The following is a 16,726-nucleotide window of genomic DNA, read 5'->3' as shown; positions in this document are numbered from 1 at the left end:
TGTATATTTCACAAGAGATTGGCGCGAAGGTAAGGGCAAGTAAACAAGTACAAATTCACAATTACAAATTAGCGGTTGACTTTCCTCGCCTTGGTGGAACATGTTTGTATTCCTCATTTGTTGAATTAGGGCGCTGTACAAAATATACAGCAGAGATGAACGACACAAAGTCAATGCGATACTTGGCTTAGATTTGCAGACACAGTTCAGCCTTTTCGTTTGATTATTAGACCATTGTAACAGTTAGTAGGCCAGGTGGTATATTCTTTGCAGTTTCTGGTATTAGTTTTGATCTGTTCATTTTGTTCATTAGGTTGGATTTATAGCCGAAACGTGCCTGGCTGAGTTGCAACATCTGTTCGTTAGGGCAACGTTGGCTTTCACTGGAGTGGTCAACGAGTGTACAAGTCGGCTGTATTTTGGAGCGGATAAGCTCCTCTTGTCTCTGACGCCGCTCCCTAGTCTTTTCTACGTGTTGCCTACGTTCTTCTTTGCTCCAATAGCGACCCAGCTTTAGCTCAGAAAGTGTGTCATCATCGGTTGTTGTGCCAGCTCGTTCTTCAGAAATTTGATGGGCTCGGTCACGCAATAACCTTTCTCGGGTTGGCCGACGTGTTATGTATCGACTACCGTCCGCACGTTTCTTCATCCTCCATTCGGTGTTGGTCTCTAAAAGTTTGCGCTCGTGATCTGGCAACTGCTCCGAAACGAAAACGTCATTTGGTTTTCTGTTGAAACGCTCCTGGCCGTTTCGCGAGGACATCAGTTTGCCAAAAGAGCCAGTCTGAATGGCATCTTCATCAATGGTGGACATAAGTTGAAGATTGCGTTTGCCTGCCGACTGTTGTTGCTGTTTCTGAAGTAGCTGTTGTTGGAAAATCTGTTGTTGTAACCATATTGTTTGTTGCAGGTTTTCGGCATTTGTATACATTGTCCGAGCTGCCGGTAGCATGGTGACGTAATTGCAATTCTTCTCTGTCATATCATTTCGAGTCAGGCGATTATTGCCATTCTCTTTGGTTCGATTGACAATCCTACTTTTCCCAACGTCACCAAGTTGAGCAGTATGTCTTTTGATTCGCTGTGGTTCCCTCGTGCGGTCATGGGGACACTGCTGACAACCTTCGCAGGATAAAGTTGTGCATGCCCTAAAGGATGGGTCCAAATGTGCTTGGTGGCCACTGTTAGCTATTTGATTGGTGGGTATCAGAGAACCAGAGACAGGATCGAGCTGGTCACCCGAGACGACTATAGAAAGAGAGAGAGACGATTGCATCCATTCTGCGTTAGGTTTCTTTTGGCAACAAAGGCACTGCTCGTATTGCGTAGAAGTTCGTCCAGGTGGCAACTGGAAAGGCTGCGACAAGTGAGCACTTTGCCATGATTCCCCAGTTCCAGTGTTGTAGGCACTGGAAGTATCGCGATCCTCGCCTACACTTGCATGATTCGATTTCTGACGATTGCGAACTGTTGATTTTCTCATCTCGTCTTCGTTAGCAATTCTTTTCTGGGTGACGTTGCCGAGTTTCTTTTCTTTTCGTCCGCTCGAGTCGCCACTGCTGGAGCTCAATTTAGTAGAAGTTGTACCTCTCCAGTCGGCCATCTTTTTCGAGTCACCTGAACCGTTCTGTTGGGGATAGAGTTGTTGCGATGGAGATACGGCGGCTGCTTGGCGGATCCACTGCTCGACATCGTTCGTCTTTTCAACTCGATCGGACCGTGGCATCCCACGTTTGCAATGATTTCTGTACAAAGATTGGACGTTGCTCTTGACTAGGGTAGATCCCGAAAGCGGAATATTATCTTTCATTGCCGGCCTTTCGGCAACGCCACGACAAGCACGAGAGCTGAAAGAATGGCTCGTGGCTGGCTTGCCGTTGGCTGTCTCCGGAGGTACTTCGTAGGGAGTCGAATAAACCGGTTCCTGATCTAAGCATTCCGAGATTGTTTCATAAATGTGCTCTGAATCGTCTTTTTCATTTTCCTGTTTTCTTGTCTGCTGTTGGGTCGTCCGTCTGGAATAACGAGTGGCGGCAGTCAGGCATTCTAGTTCCAACGATTCCATTTTTCTATTGACCATGTTCAGTCTTTTATCAGCTGTCATATCGTTGTTTATCTGATTGGTACATGGTACTGTCGACGTGTACGGGCCTGTTTGTATTTCTTCGGTTGTCTGACTCGGTGTCGATCCATCACTCATCCGCGATCTATTCCCCAACAAAGGCAATTTATTTTGAATTGATCGACTTTTATTAAGGGAGAAATAAAACGTTATAATAGTATATTTCATTACCTAGCAGTTCTTTCAAAAGACCCCTCATTTGGATCCAGATCGCTAGAACTACGCGGCAGAGAGCTAGTGCCGAAGCCACTGTCCTGACGCCATTCGACTTCATGGCTATGCCTTTCCTGCAGGTACAAAGCCTAAACAAAAAATAATTTCATCAGGTTATCTCTCGTACATTCAATCATGATTATATCTTTTTTTTTAGATTTTCCTACTTGAAGTTGTTGATTTTCAGCTTCTCTCATTTTATCATTGCGTTTCTCATTTTCTTCGTGTTCCAATATTCTCTCCTCGTTACCCTCGACTTGAACGTCTTCTTCTGATTCTCCATCTTCTAGGAATTCTTCGTCAAGCTCAGGATAAGGGAAAGCTACAGACAGCACATCCAAGGGATCAGCCTGTCAAGCGGAAACAACGATATAGTTTTTTTTTTATTCAAAACAATCTCACGGCCCGCTTTCTCTTGCTCGTCTTCGTTCACCGACACATTTTAACTTGATGAAACTATAAATATAAAACAATAGGATAATTTACTTGATTATGTGGCCGAGATACGAGCAACGTTAGGTCAGGTCCGGTGGTAGCGAACAAGTTCTCGGCTTGATATCGATTTCGAACATCTACACCATTTATCTAAACATGCCCGAGTATAGTTTCCCAAGAAAAGAACAAAAATAAAATTAGATGATTGATAAGCCAATATTAGAAAAAAAAAAAGCAATTCAAAATTTTAATGTCGAGATAACATTAAGTCCTTATACCTGCAAAAGGACATCGCCTTGAAGAAGTCTTCCATCGGCTGCCGCAAGACTATCTTCGGCGATTGCTTGGATATAGACTTCCTTATCTTCGCTTTCCATGTTGTCTTCGTCGACGCAAGCTTCATCCTCTTCATATTCCGTAGCGTTGTCGTTTGTTTCAACATACATCTTGGGCGTGGCTTTCTTCTCATTGAAATTGGCCGCGTCCACTGCTGGCGCCAGTTTACTATTATCATCGTAATTTATTCGTGATACTGGCAGACCGTCGCATAGTGTTAGACCCAATTTATCCGTAGAATTCGTTCGTCTCAATTTGATTTCCTATTAAATATAATACCATCGTAATTTTAGTTTAATTCTTTCCTTTTAAATCAACTACTACTATCGGCATTTTAAATTAAGAAACAAAAAACGCTTTGGTAAAGCACTATACGCAGATAAAATATCGTTGTGGTTATTTAATTTTTATCCTATATTTGTTCACCTACAAGCCAAAATCGAAAGGTGGAAAAAAAGGCTTTACATTTTTTGTGGGCCTCGCTGCAAATGCGTTTCTTCAAATTCTACGTTTAGTGAAACCAGGAATGAATTAACAAATGAATACCATTTTCAATTCGGGAATGACTGTATAATGTGGCATTAAGCAATTTTCGATGTGTTATAAGTGTAAAACATGCCGGTTTACTGAAGCTGTCAGCAGCTGCAGCCTTCTATCCGCACACGGCATTCCGAAAAAAAGAAAAAAGTCTAACAAGCAAGACGGCTGGGCCTATTGTGAGTCAATGCATAAGTTAACGTGTGCAAGTATAATGTAAGCTAGGGTGCTGACCTTTCGTCTTCATATAAAAATACACACACATTTTTCTTTTCTTTTTTGTCTTTCTAGAAGGCTTATTGAATGTAGACATGTTTTAGAAAAGGAAAGAACCCCCGAAACAGGCCTAAAAGGAAGTATAAACAATAGCGGAAACAGAAAAAAAAATATGTACGTATATATATATATATATATATAAAGCAAGCTTAGGGTGGCTCAATGTGGGTCTACTGGGGGCACGTGGCCTACGGTAAACAAGAACTGCTGCATTGAAGAGTTTAGAGACTCGGTAAACTCTGTGCACGCCGAGGGTGAGGCGCATATTGGGCAATGCTCTAGTTAGACTTTTTTACCCATTTTATTTGCTCTGAACGGTTTCCTGTGTTTGGATTCGACGGGTGGTAAAGCAAGCAACCGAGCTCCCAACTTGGCCGTTTGGCGAGCAAGGGGGATTTTAAAAGCAGATCGCTAACTGAAGTAAAAGTGGGGGACAAAAAAAAGAAAATAATGCTGTCGGCTGGTTGTAACGTGACTGGACCCGTGACGATGTTGAAAACTTCATACCCACCGTACGATTAAGTACTACGCTGCGCCTGCCCTAACTATTTGCGGTCACATTGCACGCTTCGTTCTACAACCGTACCTCTATATATTTTTTGGGAGGAGGGGGTGAATTATTTTCTCCCTTTTGAATACAGTTTTCCGGTCTTTCGAAAAGTGAAAAAAAAAATCACAGTCTTGTTATTTTTTTTTTTTAACAATATATTGCTGCTTAAATTTCTTATTTGGAAATTTCAATCATTGGGCTAGTCTAGTTGTTGATTCGTGATCGCATTTATAAAATAAAAAGCACTTCAAGCTGTTTTCCTCGACAAGTTTTTTTTTTTTTTTTCGAGACTTCGTTTCAGGGTTTTCTACTCGGTAGCTATTAGAAACGCACTCCGTGGGGTCTTTCGTGGTTTAGATCTGCTCGACTACCATAAATAGAGTACATGGGCGTCGTGAGCCAGGCGACTTAATATCCTGACATTCAGAAGTGCAGCCCATGAAAATCGGACCCTCCCTTACAACTGTTTTTTAAAAAATAATTCAAGTTATCTGAAAATGTTTTCGCGTAATAAACGCAAAAGTTTGGTTTTGAAGCAAATCGGTAAACTAGGAATTCATCATGGCGTTCGGGTCAATAAAACTTTTTTCTTCAATCGCATGTGTAGAAAACAACTTCAGCCGTATTGAAAACGGTGTTGAAATATAGCCGCTACGTTTGAAGACGAAACAGTTGAAGAAAGAAAAATATACCTCGTATTCCATTTCTTGCTCTTCTTCAATTACGTCATCATTTTCGGCGAGTTGCTCGGTTTGGTGATAGAAATCAATAGCGCTCCAGACGGGTAGATTCACTCCTGCCCAGTCCGTTTGAACTTGGACGCTATTTCTGATCCCACCGTAAACTTCGTGTTCATGAAGGCAGCAAGTCCGTTGGCTGTTGCATGTCGGGGAAGATGAAATGGCGCTTTCTTTTATGGTAGACTTTGGCTGTGTTTTCACATTAAAAAAAAATACAATTTCCGCTGTTTTTAAAATTTTGTAAAACCGTGACATGATTATGGCAGGATAAAAATGAAAAAGCACTCAACAGCTCACACTGTCGTCAACAATATTTAAGAGTTTTGAGAAATTAATTTAGTTACGCAAACAAACCCGTTCAAAAACTCGACTAGGTTAATGAAACGAGTTTTGCAAACACAGCCTTTAAAATAAAATCTGTTTTAGCACGTGAGTGGAATTCAAGATTTTCTAATAAATTTTGAAAAAGAAAAAAGAAATGATTTGTCTAGCTTAACCGAGTCCACCATATGTGCCCAGTGATTCCCATTTTATTTTCGTTTTTCAGCATGTGGCGGCGCCTCGTTTTAAAACTTTCATAGCGTGATTCGACAATACCCATCCATCAGTTGTTAACCGGAAGCGGCTGATGGTGCAGCATATGTGGAATATTTTGCTTTATATTTGTGCATCTGGGATTCTCAACTGACTTGCTTGGGATTCGGCTGAAAACTATTCGTTCTCTACTTAGCACCCACCATTAAATAGCTCGCTCGAAGAATGAAAATTCATGAAATACTGCTGAGGGGCTAACCTTAATTGGAGATAATTCCGACGACGAAGAACTACCAGGAGGCCGCCGAAGCATCTGCACTAATATTGGTTCTGACGCCGAGAGAAACACTCCAAGCGCCTCTTCATGCGACGACTTGGACACGTCCACGCCATTGACCTGCAACGAATGACCAACAAACGTGTGTTATTGCGATTCAAATATTTTGTTTTTTCTATTTAAGTTATGCGATATGTAGACACCGAATGAAAAGCATATTCGGTTTTGTTTTCCATACGTTTTTTTTTTCTCTTCTTATATTTTCCTGCTACGGCCAGTCCATAGCATCGCACATAGGGTCAACAGCCTTAAATTTTTTTTTCAAATTATTTTTTTTGCATAAAAATTCTTTAATTTTATTTATTTGATCCATGTAGGATGAGTAAACAAATATTGACGTCAGCATTCCGCGGCTTATGCAGTGATTTGCTGGACAGCAAACATTTAATGAATAACAAGGTCTAGTAACCAGTTAACCAGTTCCGCGTTCTCATTTGACTTGCGTGATTCGCTTTCAGATTATTATTTTTTTTTTTTTTAAATGCCAGGACGAGAAGCAGCTGTTTTGCTTACGCTAACAAGGCCTGGTAGCGAAAGGCTTTCGTTTGATATATTTTACATTAACGTCTTCCTTTTCAAATTATGCGCGCGCACACGCAGACATGTAAAAACATAAGGACAGTGTAGTATCATAAAATTCTTATAGAAATAACTTTTTTTTACGTAATTCTTGTTGTTTTTTACTGTTATTATTCTAAATCTGAAGTGAACCGAAAAATGAGAAAGCTTTGGTAGCTTATAGTCTGTCACTAGAGAAATCTTTTAGGTTTGAAAGTTTGCTTTTGGCAACAATACGACCGCTGGAAGCACAACTTCACGAAGCCTATATAACCGCACTAACGATAGAGGTTACAATATTTAAGTGCCGGAAACCATTAAATAGTAACTCCGCTTTAAACTAGAACGACAAAGGAAAATGTCGTGACCAAATAAGCAACCAAGTCAAACCAAAACAAACTTATCGAATATACGTGGCTGGTAAGAGTTCCACGTAAACTTTGATCAGATTTTTTTTTTTTTTTTTTTTGCACTTAATCTAACTACGGTAGTATAATTCAAAACACCTGCATGTTTCATTAGCTGTTATTTAAGTATGTGAAAGACAAGAATATGTAAAATTCAACATGCAAAACCATTGAATTTTAGAAGTACTTGGTAAATCAGTTTTGGATTACGCAGACGAAGTCATTTACTCGTTTCTTCGTATCCAGCAGAAACGCGTTCTCTTATCAGCCTACCAAATTAAATGAACGTATTTTGATGCCGCAACCTGTTTTTTTTAAGCGAAAGTGAATTCGGTTAAAGCCATGATCTTCGAGTCTTGGATGGACCCTGGCTTATATACCAGTAATATATCTGCTTATCAATTCGACTATAACGTTACCGACGAAACCTGATACGCAGCTAAAGAGACAAACGTTTTGATTAAAAAGTGCTACGTCCCGACATGTTATTGAAACCCGTGTTGATTGGTAGCAATTAAGGATCAATTCAAGAATTTGTGTGTTCAGCAAACGAAGCAGCCAATAAAGCATCACGTTTGCTGTCCACGATGTCTAACAAAACGTTTGCCCGTCTCGGCTGATATGTAATTTCTTGATGATAGGGTGTCAGCCTTCCATTTGCCCACTACAAACAAACCATCGAATGAATTGCAATAAACCTTAATGCGCGGAAAGAACAAGGATTGAAAGACAACGTGAATGTTTCATTTTAAACTACGGTTCAAAGGCAAACGACACTTGGAGCCAAGCAATATTTCAATTTGACCCTGTTGTGGCGGATATTTGCGGAATTTTTCACCAAGAAACCCATTCACTGTCTAAACAAGCAACAAGGGAGGACAATCTGCATTCTTAAGATGATTTATGATGACTGTACATATTCAATGAATCTGCTACCCCCTTATAACAGTCTACCACGTATGAAGGATGGGTTCTTGTTGACATCTGATAACAGCCGTTACGGCTGGCATTTCGCCTATTTTCTTTTATGCCATGGAGTTTCGCCTTTCTCCCTTCCTTTTTCTTTTATGGGACTCTCCTACTTTGACCATCGGGTCGACAACCGTTGAGTGAGGATATCCACATTTACCGCAAACTGTTTGCATACGCCAATGTGGGGCTCTTTGCTTGTTTATCCGACCGTAACGTAATGATCAAGAACTTGTAGTTATCCTACTCCCATTGGTTCTTGTGTGTGTTTTACGGATCTTAATAAATGACCTAAAAAGTTTGCAGCTCAAAAGCCGTTTACATTGTGCGTTACGGGGATATGCGAGAAACTTTGCTGTTAGATCGTTGCCGATTTAAAACGTTGAGATTGTGTTAATGTTTCTGCCTGAAAAACGTCGGATGTTTTTAACTTTCCCTTTAGCTCCTTTTACGTTTTCAAATCCAATGCAGAACAAAGTTGTGGAACCATTTATTACTGCATTAGCTGACGAAAGAGGATTGCCAAACTGTGTTGCCTTATTCCGAAACCGAGAAAAGCGGCATTCGAACCAAACAAGTATGACAATGAATCTGCCTATATTCGGTACATGGCTTTCCAAATAATCAATAGGTTAACTGCCAACATTACGATCATTTCAGACATTAAATGCAAAAAACATTTCAACTATCCCGCGCATTAAGAAAAATAAAACAAAAAACCATTCCGAAACACTTGGACAAATTGAAAAGGAGAAATCTTCTACTAACTAGAAAGGTCCCTGCGGTTTTTATGCTTTTACTTGATCAGCCGCGCTGATGATGCAAGCGATCCGCGAGACGGTGAAAATCGGCATCGCACGTATAAGTCTATTAAATCTTTTGCCAACGTGATTTTATCGGACGCCTATGCATGAAAAAACTCCAGGTATTCCAGCCAAACGAGATAAGGGTACGCATAGACAATGCAACATCCATACATGGTGGTCCATACAGCGCGACACGTCTTGTAAAGGATGCAGAATAGAATAAAACTGCTGGGTCGCTAAACTCTTGAATGACGTGCGCGTATTGGCATGACATTTCACGTTCTTTTCTTGCTTAGACTTAAATTTTATCGCGTCAAAGTGGTTTCGACGGTTTTAATCCTGCTGCGGCAATGCCTGCATAAGGTTGTAAAAACACATTTCAAAATGCATACGTCACGTCACATTCCGCGTTTCTTTCCACTGTTAGATGAACCCAATCTGCCATCTACAATAGAATTAATTTTCGTGACGCCAGACTACTTAGATTGCCGTTCTCAAACAGCATTGAAATCACGCATTTAAAAAAAAAATTAGGCCAACGGGTTTTCGATTCTTTTTCCTAAGGTTCATTTCGAATTTGCTGAACAAGAACATATAAACAAAAAGATGACCAAACCTCATAATAGAATTTCAAAGTGTAAGAATCCCATTCAAGTTTTAATTGATTTGCTGGATTGAATACTTTCCGAGCGGAATTCAACATGGTTTATACTCGCATAAATCTTAGTCGATCGTTTAATCGATGAAACATGATACGTGTTTCGAAACATCGCCTTCAGATGGGTTGATGAATCGTCTATGATTCATCACGCAGCGATAATGTCACGGGATTTTATTTTAACACTTTTATTTACTGGCATAGGACTAATAAAAAAATTGGCCCAGTAGATAAACGAGTGAACGGCCTACAAATCGAAAAGGCCTCAGAATTCCGATTGCTTCACGCCCGTCATTTCTTTCTCGAACCTTTCCCGAATCACACCAGCTTGCTAATATGACATCGCATGATGAAATCGACTGTTTGCGCTTCGAAAGTGTGTCGTCGTCACGTGCAAAATAAGAAAGTGAACATCCACATTTGTGTTTGTTTCCTTATAAACAAACCGAAAGATGTTGTCATTAAAAATGAGCCCTTCTTCAAAGCCATTTAAAGCTATTCTTGTTCTTTGTACGTACGCTTGAAATGTGGACGAGGAAAAAGATGACGAAAGGAGGGAGGAAAGAGAAAACAGAAAGAAACGAGGGAACACACAAAAAAAAAAAAAAAAAAGAAAAGCGAGGAGTAAAAGAAGAAGAAAAAGGGGGAGAAACTGTGAGAAGCAGCAGCAGTAACATACAAATCTGGTAGGCTGTAGCCAACTAGGAAATAAGAAAAAGAACAGGGGGAAAGAAAACATTAGAACCTCTCTAGGTCCTCTGATGGCAATGCATGGGTCGCGTGGCCAGCCCGAAAAAGGGAGGCAGCCATTCGTTGTAACGACCGGAGAGACTTTTGGGCGTGAAAATAAAAAAAAAAAACTTGTAACAAGCATGCAATTGAAAACGCTCCTAAGAGAAAAGGAACTCAAGAAGAAAACAAAACGTTGATCTCCGGAATTTATTCGCAGTTCGATGTTATCAAACGAAATTTCGAGGACAAAACAAAATGCAAAAGTCCACTATTCAAGTTTGTGACCCATTGGCATCAATGTCCTTATTCACCACGTTGTTTTCTTGGGTGTTAATTCGTTGTGACTAGCCATTTGAAAACGACTGTGTCTCTCCAACAAAAGCACGTGTGACTCACAAGTGAACAAAAGAAAGTAAACGGAGGGATAGGCCACCCAAACATGAGGTGTAATATAATTTAATCGATCGACCGTAAACATCGATGCTTACTTTCTCTTCTCCATTGAAAAGAAAAAATGTGCATTGTTTACTATCATGGATTTTTAAAAAAGAAGCGTTCAAAGGAAAAGAAACGAAGGATAAATGAGGCGGGCTAGGACATGTTGTTTGTCAAAAGTGTTCACTCAGAGCTTGCCAACCATGAAGAACGGAAACCACACGAGTAGACCCTACAGCGTGATAGTTGCTCACACGAGCCCATCGTCACGACGCTGACCAAAAAGCTTCATAAAAATTAAAAAAAAACGCCTTCATTGAATACATATTCTTTTCTTTTTGTAAGGAGAATTGGCACTCGAATGATTACGTTCATGACTCGTGGTGAAACTAGTCGAGGTAAAGCGTGAGCGACCTATTTCTTTGAATCGGTAACAGATGGCCTACCATTTGTGAACAATTTGGCTTACTATCACGAAGTCTTAATTTTGCAATGAAAATGGCAAAGAAAAGGTCGAATTTTTCGGCTAAAACACACAAGAAATGCATTCAACTAAAACACTGAAACTTAATTTTTTTTTTTTAATGCCGATTGAGATAGACGCGGTTCACGTCCTCTTTCGCTTTTTTTCTTCCCCCAGACACGTTGCTCACTCGAACGAGCACCAACAGAGAAATCTATCTTAGCTTCCATAAAGTCGGAGATGGAGTCCGTTGATTGCGTCTTGAACGCATAAATAAGGTTTCCCTTTCTTCTCCCCCCCTCCGCCCGTCAGCCCCTCAGAAGTGGTATATGTATTCGATTTTCTCCTTGACAGACGCTTCGAAAAATATTAGCCTTAATCCTTCTAATAACGTAAGATGCCCCCCGGTCCGCCCCTTTCGGCTGCGTTCGGATGACGTCTCTTAATGATGATTCTTGCCCAACTAGAAATTCATTAAATAAATCGACGAAAACCAGCAACTGTCGTTATTGCCTCTGGAAGTCGAAAACGGAACGAAACCGCATTTCGTGCCTCAATCATCGCTTGTTTGATACAATTTTCTAAGTCGACGATGAAATGGAAATAGCCTGAAGCCAATCGTTCTTTTTTTTTTCTTAAACCTGAATGCTATCCTAACGTCTGGATAATAATATAGTTTTTTTTATTTTAAAAAATATCTTTTTTTTTATAGCTGACCGTTACGTAAACAAAGTAAATTTACCCTCGTTTAGAGACGGCTCACGCTAGTACGTAACCACATTGGTGTTGTATTTGGAGCTCGACATCCGCAGCCGCACATTGTTTAACTTGGAAACAAAAAGTACGACCAACGTAAATCAAATGACGAGAGAGAAAAACAAAAAAATTCCAAATGAAATGTACAGTCTTTGGTATGATATCTCACAGACTTAACAGATGCGTATCTGACAAATCAGACACGCAGTTAAAGTGCAAGCGCAAAAAAGGTTTCCAAGTATGAAAATCCGTGATCGAAGGATAGCCGTTTGTTTTCTGTCTGAGGCCATCTACAGCACGAAAAGATACGAAAAGGGACATGCTGTGCAAGAGCTATACAAACTGCTATTTATTGTGGTTTCAGGTAACATCACAAGTGCGACGTTGGCATTTTAAAAGGACCTCCCACAAAGGTTAGATTTCCCTCCGTTTTCCAAGACTATACATATTAAAGATGTGATTGAACCCATTTTCCCTTTCGAAAGATCGCGGGGAGGGCTAGAAAAAATAAAATAAAATAAATTCAACCATTTCGAGAACACGTATGCTCCGGGAGGTATTTTTTTTTTTCCTTTTATGAATATTTTACGTTCCATCACGAGCGGCGTGGAGATTATTCGAATACACACACAATGTTTTGGATATTATTCAACTTGGACTCATTTGTTATTTTAATACGTGGGGCCAAATCGTGATTCCCTACCACTTATGGTATCAAAATTATTCATACACCTTGAAAATACCAGTTCTTTTCTACAACCGAGTTAACGTAAGCAAATTTTTTTTTTTTGGGTTTCTTACTTGTAAAATAACGAAATCCATTGCTTGTCCCTCGCAGCACTGTTTGAAGTTCCTGGGGTGTCGAAATCAAGAAGAGTATTTTCCTCCCAGATGTTGTGCTTCACCATTTACTCATGTCTGCAAACGCAAACCAAGGGGCTACAATTAAGTTGAAGAGGGGGGGGGGGGACGCACAACCTGAAACAAAAAAAATATATATATATGAAGCAGATTATAGTCAATTTTAACGTATTTAAATCACATATAAACGAATGAAAGCCAGTGATGGATTACAAGGTTTGCTCCAAGTGTTTCACGGGTGTCAAAAAAAAAAAAAAAAAAGGAAAGAAAAAAGGGAAACGCGCATTTATATGCTGTGAATTAGAGGGAGCTGTAAAAAAAAAAGTCTTTGGATTCCAACGCTTCATAAGGTCTTTAAAGGTGACAGGCATATCCTCCACATCTGCGCCGAGTCACAAAAGGCTTGACCCCTCTCTTCCGGTTTTTATCAGCCAACAATTAGACAGGAAGTCGTATATACAACACAAATGTGGCTTTTCATACCATATATGTATAAAATAATTTTTTTTTTTTGAGTTTTCGATGACAATTTGTCAGTTTCTTTTTATTTATTTTTTTATCTATTAAAGAACAAAAAAAAAATTATTTTTCCATGTCTATTCGAGTCAGTTGATTTCGATCTCGGCCGTCCTAAGCGAACTTTTCATTTAGACTGTCGTGCCGGTTGGATAGGGAAAGAAATAGGGGGGGGGGGGGGGAGAAAAAACCGAGAGGGGAGTGATGGAAAAAGGGCTGCACCAGTACACTCCAACCGGGCTTTGAAGAGTTATGAAGATGAGAACCGCTCAGACTTTTTGGAGCCAGCTGAGAATGACGCCTGGCGGCTATATGCGTCTTGACTGCGTTATGAATGCTGTAGGTTGTTGTTTTTTGTTTTTTTTTGTTTTCTTTTTTCTGTGCTTTCAAACACTCTTATGCTCAGCCCCTTGTTCAACAGCTTCTCGATATTAAGTAAAAACGAAAGAAAAAAAAAAAGGATATAATAAGTTTCCGACAAAAGATTTATCACGCCATAGTGAACGAGGAAAGTTGACTGACTTGTTCAAGAAAAGGTATTGCCTATTTTTAAGATTTGGCATCAGATTAACGAGGATCATGTAACGTGTAGTTTTTTTTCTTTTCCATTCGGCCAATCTCACTTGCTTGGAAATAAAAAACCGTTTTCCTTTCAGAGTTTCTTTTCACTTCGCAACACGCATGGACGTGTGATAAATTTCAACTAAGCTTGTTAAACTAAAACAAAAACTTGGGCAATGGTGTTGTTGGGTATCATGGCACTAGCAGTACGTGGTTGGCCAATGGCAACACGCACGAGTTAGGCATTTTTTATGCCTTCAAACATCATTGAGTAAAGGAGTCACTTACCGTTAAACGTTCTGTACAGCTGGCCGAATAGTCACACATATATACACAACAGGGTTATCCTTTCAAATTCAACTATTGTTTCGCACTTGATCGCAGAAAACACACTCCTCCCCCCAAAGAGAAACACAATGGTTCGATTGAATTACAGTTCAATGGTTAGAAGTTTGGCTGGGCGTCTGCCATAGCTCGGAATCTATAACCGACTCGCACGAGGGCAAAACCTCAACTGACTCTGACTCCTGCAACAAGCATGTCTATCAGGCTCTAAAGAGTCCAAGAGACACACACACACACACACACGCGTTCTTTTTTACTGGGTTGCCCTCAGCCTCAGGGCTCTCAAGCCCCCAAGCAGCCGTACACAGGATGGACGTTTGGAACACCCCAAAATAAATAACTGAAAAAAAAAAACTTTGCACCTTGAACAGTCATTGCGTCTTGCTTGAAGAACGAAATAATTCTTCCTGGTTACGTTCACTTATACTGTATGTTACACTTCTTTCAGCCCTCCCCCCCCCAAGAAATGGAAAATACAGATTAGGATAGATAGCACTGTTATCAGTTGGTAACCAGGCCTCAGCCTCACGCTGCCTTACAATTTCATTTTTTTTTTGTTGTTGTTGCGTAGAAAATGTTAAATACATGCATTTCCCTGAATCAATTTAGTCCTTTTTCATTGCTTTTTCTATATCCTGGTTGTTTTTGTGTGTCACAGTTTATGACTGTTTACCGTCAAATACGCAGAACATCTTCAGTCACGGTCCCTTTTCTTTCCAGAATTGAGGTTATCGGCAGCAACCAGACGATACAAAGGACACAATACTACACAATCAGCAAGGACAAATAGACAAAATGTCAGTTTGTGAGGTAAGAATATTCCTTTTTTTTTTTCTAAGGATAGTTTTCCCGCTCAATCCCGTAGCAAAATTGTTCTTTTTCCTTGGCCTCAATACCATCGGACATGATGCACTACTAGCTCCGATTTCCGTTGTAGCCTTTACATGTACCGAGACAACAAAAAAAGTTGCAACACTTGAAGATAATAAGATCCTCCCCATCAAAGTGTTGATTACAAATTGTTTTCCAGAACTGACGGCGCCCAATGTTGTATCCAAGCCAAACTGGGAGAAACTATAAGACACTTTGAGTAACTCATATTTTTTCTTGATGTATTGTGTTTACATCAGTCACGTTCAGACGGTCATTTGCATATCCAGTTAATGAGTCATTCGCAGGGCGTGGATGCGTTCCAATCAATTAAACCTGCCTCGCTGGCAAACGTAATCATGAATAGATTTGAGTCTGATTGCATATTCGATCATTTTATCAAATAATCAAATATACTCTTCGTCACTTCCACATTTATTGCCTATAGTCAGTGGATTGGGATTTGATTATTTATTCCAGCAATTTTTTTTTTAGCTTTGCGTAAAGTAATGGTTGCTCCATCCTAATAGGCTCTGCGTTCGCTATTGATTGCATGCTATGGCGGCTTTAATAAAACGTAGCCATAAAATTCGTCGGACGGCAAACAATTTCGGTTTACAGTAGTTGTCGTATCTTGCTGGATAATTACAGCATTTTCGTAAACATCGATAATAGCTAAACTGTAAAACCTGGAATTTCCGTCATGTGCAAAAGATACTCACATTTTAGGACGATTTTATGGCTCTTCAGGGAGTTTAGAACGTATTTTCATTAAAGGTCTTTTTATTATTATTTTTTTTTTTTTGCGAATTCAGTACCGTTATTACAATTTGTTTGAAATTGATGTTCTTTGACGGCTTCATTGAACTTTCCAGAACAACGGTAAACCTTGTACTTGGGCTTTTCTTAACGGCACAGCAATCTTATTCTATTTCTTTTTCAGTTTCTTTTTTTTCAGATGAAAAACAATCAACGAGTACTACACCATACGCAGGAAAATGCCTATAATCAACATGACAAACAGGTTATGCAAAATCAGTGTATTTTGCTTTTAAGCACACGAAATGTTTAGTTTTTATCTGACCTGTTTACAGAAGGTTAACTCAATTCTTCGAACATTTAAACAATAGTAATTAGCTTAAAAGCTGCGATTTGCATTCCCTCCATTTGTCGTTATAATCTTAACCGTTACATTAATTTAGGACAGCCACGTTCATATTACAGCTAAGCGATGTCTATGACTAATTCAAAAACAATTTTAGTGAGCGTGTGGAATACGATAAGACGAGTCTTATGCGAGTCTTATGCGATGACGAATCCTAACAGTATTTAATGTAAAACGACTATTTTGAACTAAATAAAAATAGATTATTTATAAACAAATAAATAACGCAAAGCGTTTCCTTCCAATCAAGAACAGGATTCTGTCTTGAACAAGAAAGGAACCATCTGTCTTATATAACTCCGAACCATAGAGAAACGTTATAATATATTGATTTAACATTGAAATACAAAATACGTTTTCGTTTTGACGCAAACGTTGTATACGAATTGACTTTGATTTGCCGTAATAAGTGTACCAACTAAAACAATAATTATAACAATACAAAGAAAAATGTCAAACACTTTTACTTTGTGTTCTAAATTCTGTTCAAGTTTAATTAAAGTCTTGTTAAATCGCTTTTGCGACTTAAATATAAAACTGATTT

The 16,726-nt window shown here is 39.5% G+C and overlaps 1 protein-coding gene across 1 annotated transcript; it reads right to left on the bottom strand.

Annotated features, from left to right (window-relative positions):
- Positions 1-90: 90 nt before the first annotated feature.
- On the bottom strand, positions 91-14,314 carry LOC130689750 (E3 ubiquitin-protein ligase PDZRN3-like). The gene is made up of 9 exons (XM_057512687.2): positions 14,091-14,314; positions 12,666-12,842; positions 6,003-6,140; positions 5,162-5,398; positions 3,049-3,369; positions 2,822-2,920; positions 2,503-2,685; positions 2,294-2,424; positions 91-2,207 (listed from the first exon to the last, which is right to left on the bottom strand). Exons 2-9 carry the CDS (start codon positions 12,684-12,686, stop codon positions 227-229), a joined length of 3,111 nt encoding a protein of 1,036 aa, XP_057368670.1. The 5' UTR covers positions 12,687-12,842; positions 14,091-14,314; the 3' UTR covers positions 91-226.
- Between the last annotated feature and the right edge of the window lie 2,412 nt (positions 14,315-16,726).

The sequence above is a fragment of the Daphnia carinata genome, chromosome 6, assembly GCF_022539665.2.
Source record: "Daphnia carinata strain CSIRO-1 chromosome 6, CSIRO_AGI_Dcar_HiC_V3, whole genome shotgun sequence".
Lineage (NCBI taxonomy): Eukaryota > Metazoa > Arthropoda > Branchiopoda > Diplostraca > Daphniidae > Daphnia > Daphnia carinata.
Note: the sequence above shows the minus strand (reverse complement) of the source record. Positions and strands in the feature narration are given on the sequence as shown.

What these genes read in the sequence shown, in the direction of transcription:
- LOC130689750 (XM_057512687.2), bottom strand. Translation starts at nt 12,686, where the DNA reads ATGGATTTCGTTATTTTACAA. An exon ending in CGGAATTATCTCCAATTAAG is followed by an intron (nt 5,399 to 6,002) that starts GTTAGCCCCTCA and finishes GTGAAAACACAG; the next exon opens with CCAAAGTCTACCATAAAAGA. An exon ending in TATCTCGGCCACATAATCAA is followed by an intron (nt 2,686 to 2,821) that starts GTAAATTATCCT and finishes TCCGCTTGACAG; the next exon opens with GCTGATCCCTTGGATGTGCT.